This window comes from Myotis brandtii, unplaced genomic scaffold, assembly GCF_000412655.1.
Source record: "Myotis brandtii unplaced genomic scaffold, ASM41265v1 scaffold601, whole genome shotgun sequence".
Classification (NCBI taxonomy): Eukaryota; Metazoa; Chordata; class Mammalia; order Chiroptera; family Vespertilionidae; genus Myotis; species Myotis brandtii.
Genome location: NW_005370276.1, coordinates 239,677 through 240,924, shown reverse-complemented (window position 1 = coordinate 240,924; position 1,248 = coordinate 239,677). Strand labels below are relative to the sequence as shown.

Genomic DNA, 1,248 nt, shown 5'->3' with positions numbered 1-1,248 from the left:
CTCTCTCTCTCTCTCTCTCTCTCTCTCTCTCTCTCAGTAAGCTTCCCTTCTTGACCCTCTCAGCCTCTCTACAAGGCATGTTTAGCTGTTTTAGTTGGCATCTCTCGCTCCCAATCTCTGGGTGTGGGGCTCTGTGCTCACCCCTCCCCCTTGCTTCCCTCCCCCCTCTAGCACACAGCAGGGTGGCGGCTGAGCTCACTTACCCCATGGCGGGCCGGCTGGGAGCACGCACATCCTTGCACACCAGCCGCACGTAGCTGTACTTGAGCACGTCGATGAGCGTGTACAGTGGGGGCAGCCTGGCCCAGTGGCAGCGGGTCAGGTGCATGGAGCTCTGGATGAAGAAGAGCGCCAGCCGCTGCTGGCACCAGGCGTCGAAGAAGCGGCTGAACTCAGCCCAGGAGAAGAAGGCCCGTTCCAGCAGCTCCTGCTCCTCCTGCTCCTCCTGCCCCACCACCATGCCCCGCGGGCGCTCCATCCTGGGGCACCTAAGTCAAAGGTGGGAGGACATGTGCCTAAGGCCGCAGACCCACCCCCCACCGGAGGCATCCTACTCCCTCCACGTTAGACCTGCCTCTTGCGTGCTGGTGCCCGGGTGGGATACAACCCCATTCATCTCTAGAAATAAACCTCCACCCCATCCTTGGCCTCCTCCCACCTCCTGCACTATCCACCGACGGCTGGAGCCTGTCATCCTGGCCCCTCGTGCCAGCTCTGGTTCCCTCCTGCGCAGACGGGACCCCAGGTGCAGTCGGGGTCTCTCGCCCAGAATAGGACTCTTAAGCTCGGTTGTGGACACTTCCTCAAGCAGGTTCCCAACTTCCAGCTAAGACCTCTCCCCCCGCAGATGTGCTCCTACATGTGGCAGTGCCCCCTATCGCCCCCAGTCGCATGGAACTCTCCCCTCCCGGGTCTCCGCGTGGCTGTACAGCTGTGCCACACCCCCGCAAAGGGTCCCACCTCCAGATGTGCTCCCACATCCCGCCTTGGACCCCGCCCCCCACGTCATATTCTCATACGCCTGCAGCTGCTGGCCCTTCCCCAGGTGCAGCCCCTATGGTCGCCTCGCCCAGCGGTGGCCCCTGTTGCCTAGAAACACTTGCACGTCCAGATGTCCTCTCCACAGACAGCAAGTCCTCACTCCTCACGGGCGTGTGCCCCACTCCCCTGTGGCCAATCTCTGAAGTGTCACTAGTATTCGTCTGTGTCCCCTTCCTGCCCAGTCGCGCTTCTCCCCACCCCCACCCC

General features: G+C 62.5%; 1 protein-coding gene across 2 annotated transcripts in view; it reads right to left on the bottom strand.

The window, feature by feature from the left end:
• LOC102256144 (chromosome unknown open reading frame, human C19orf68) overlaps positions 1 to 1,237 on the bottom strand; it is a 30,177-nt gene extending 28,940 nt beyond the window's left edge. For both annotated transcript variants that reach the window (XR_001364683.1, XM_014550497.1), the window contains exon 1: positions 204 to 1,237. Coding sequence is in view for 1 of the 2 variants with exons in the window: in XM_014550497.1 (XP_014405983.1) it covers positions 204 to 478 (275 nt within the window). In the remaining variant the exon portion in view is untranslated. The remainder of the gene's footprint in view (positions 1 to 203) is intronic.
• Positions 1,238 to 1,248: the final 11 nt, after the last annotated feature.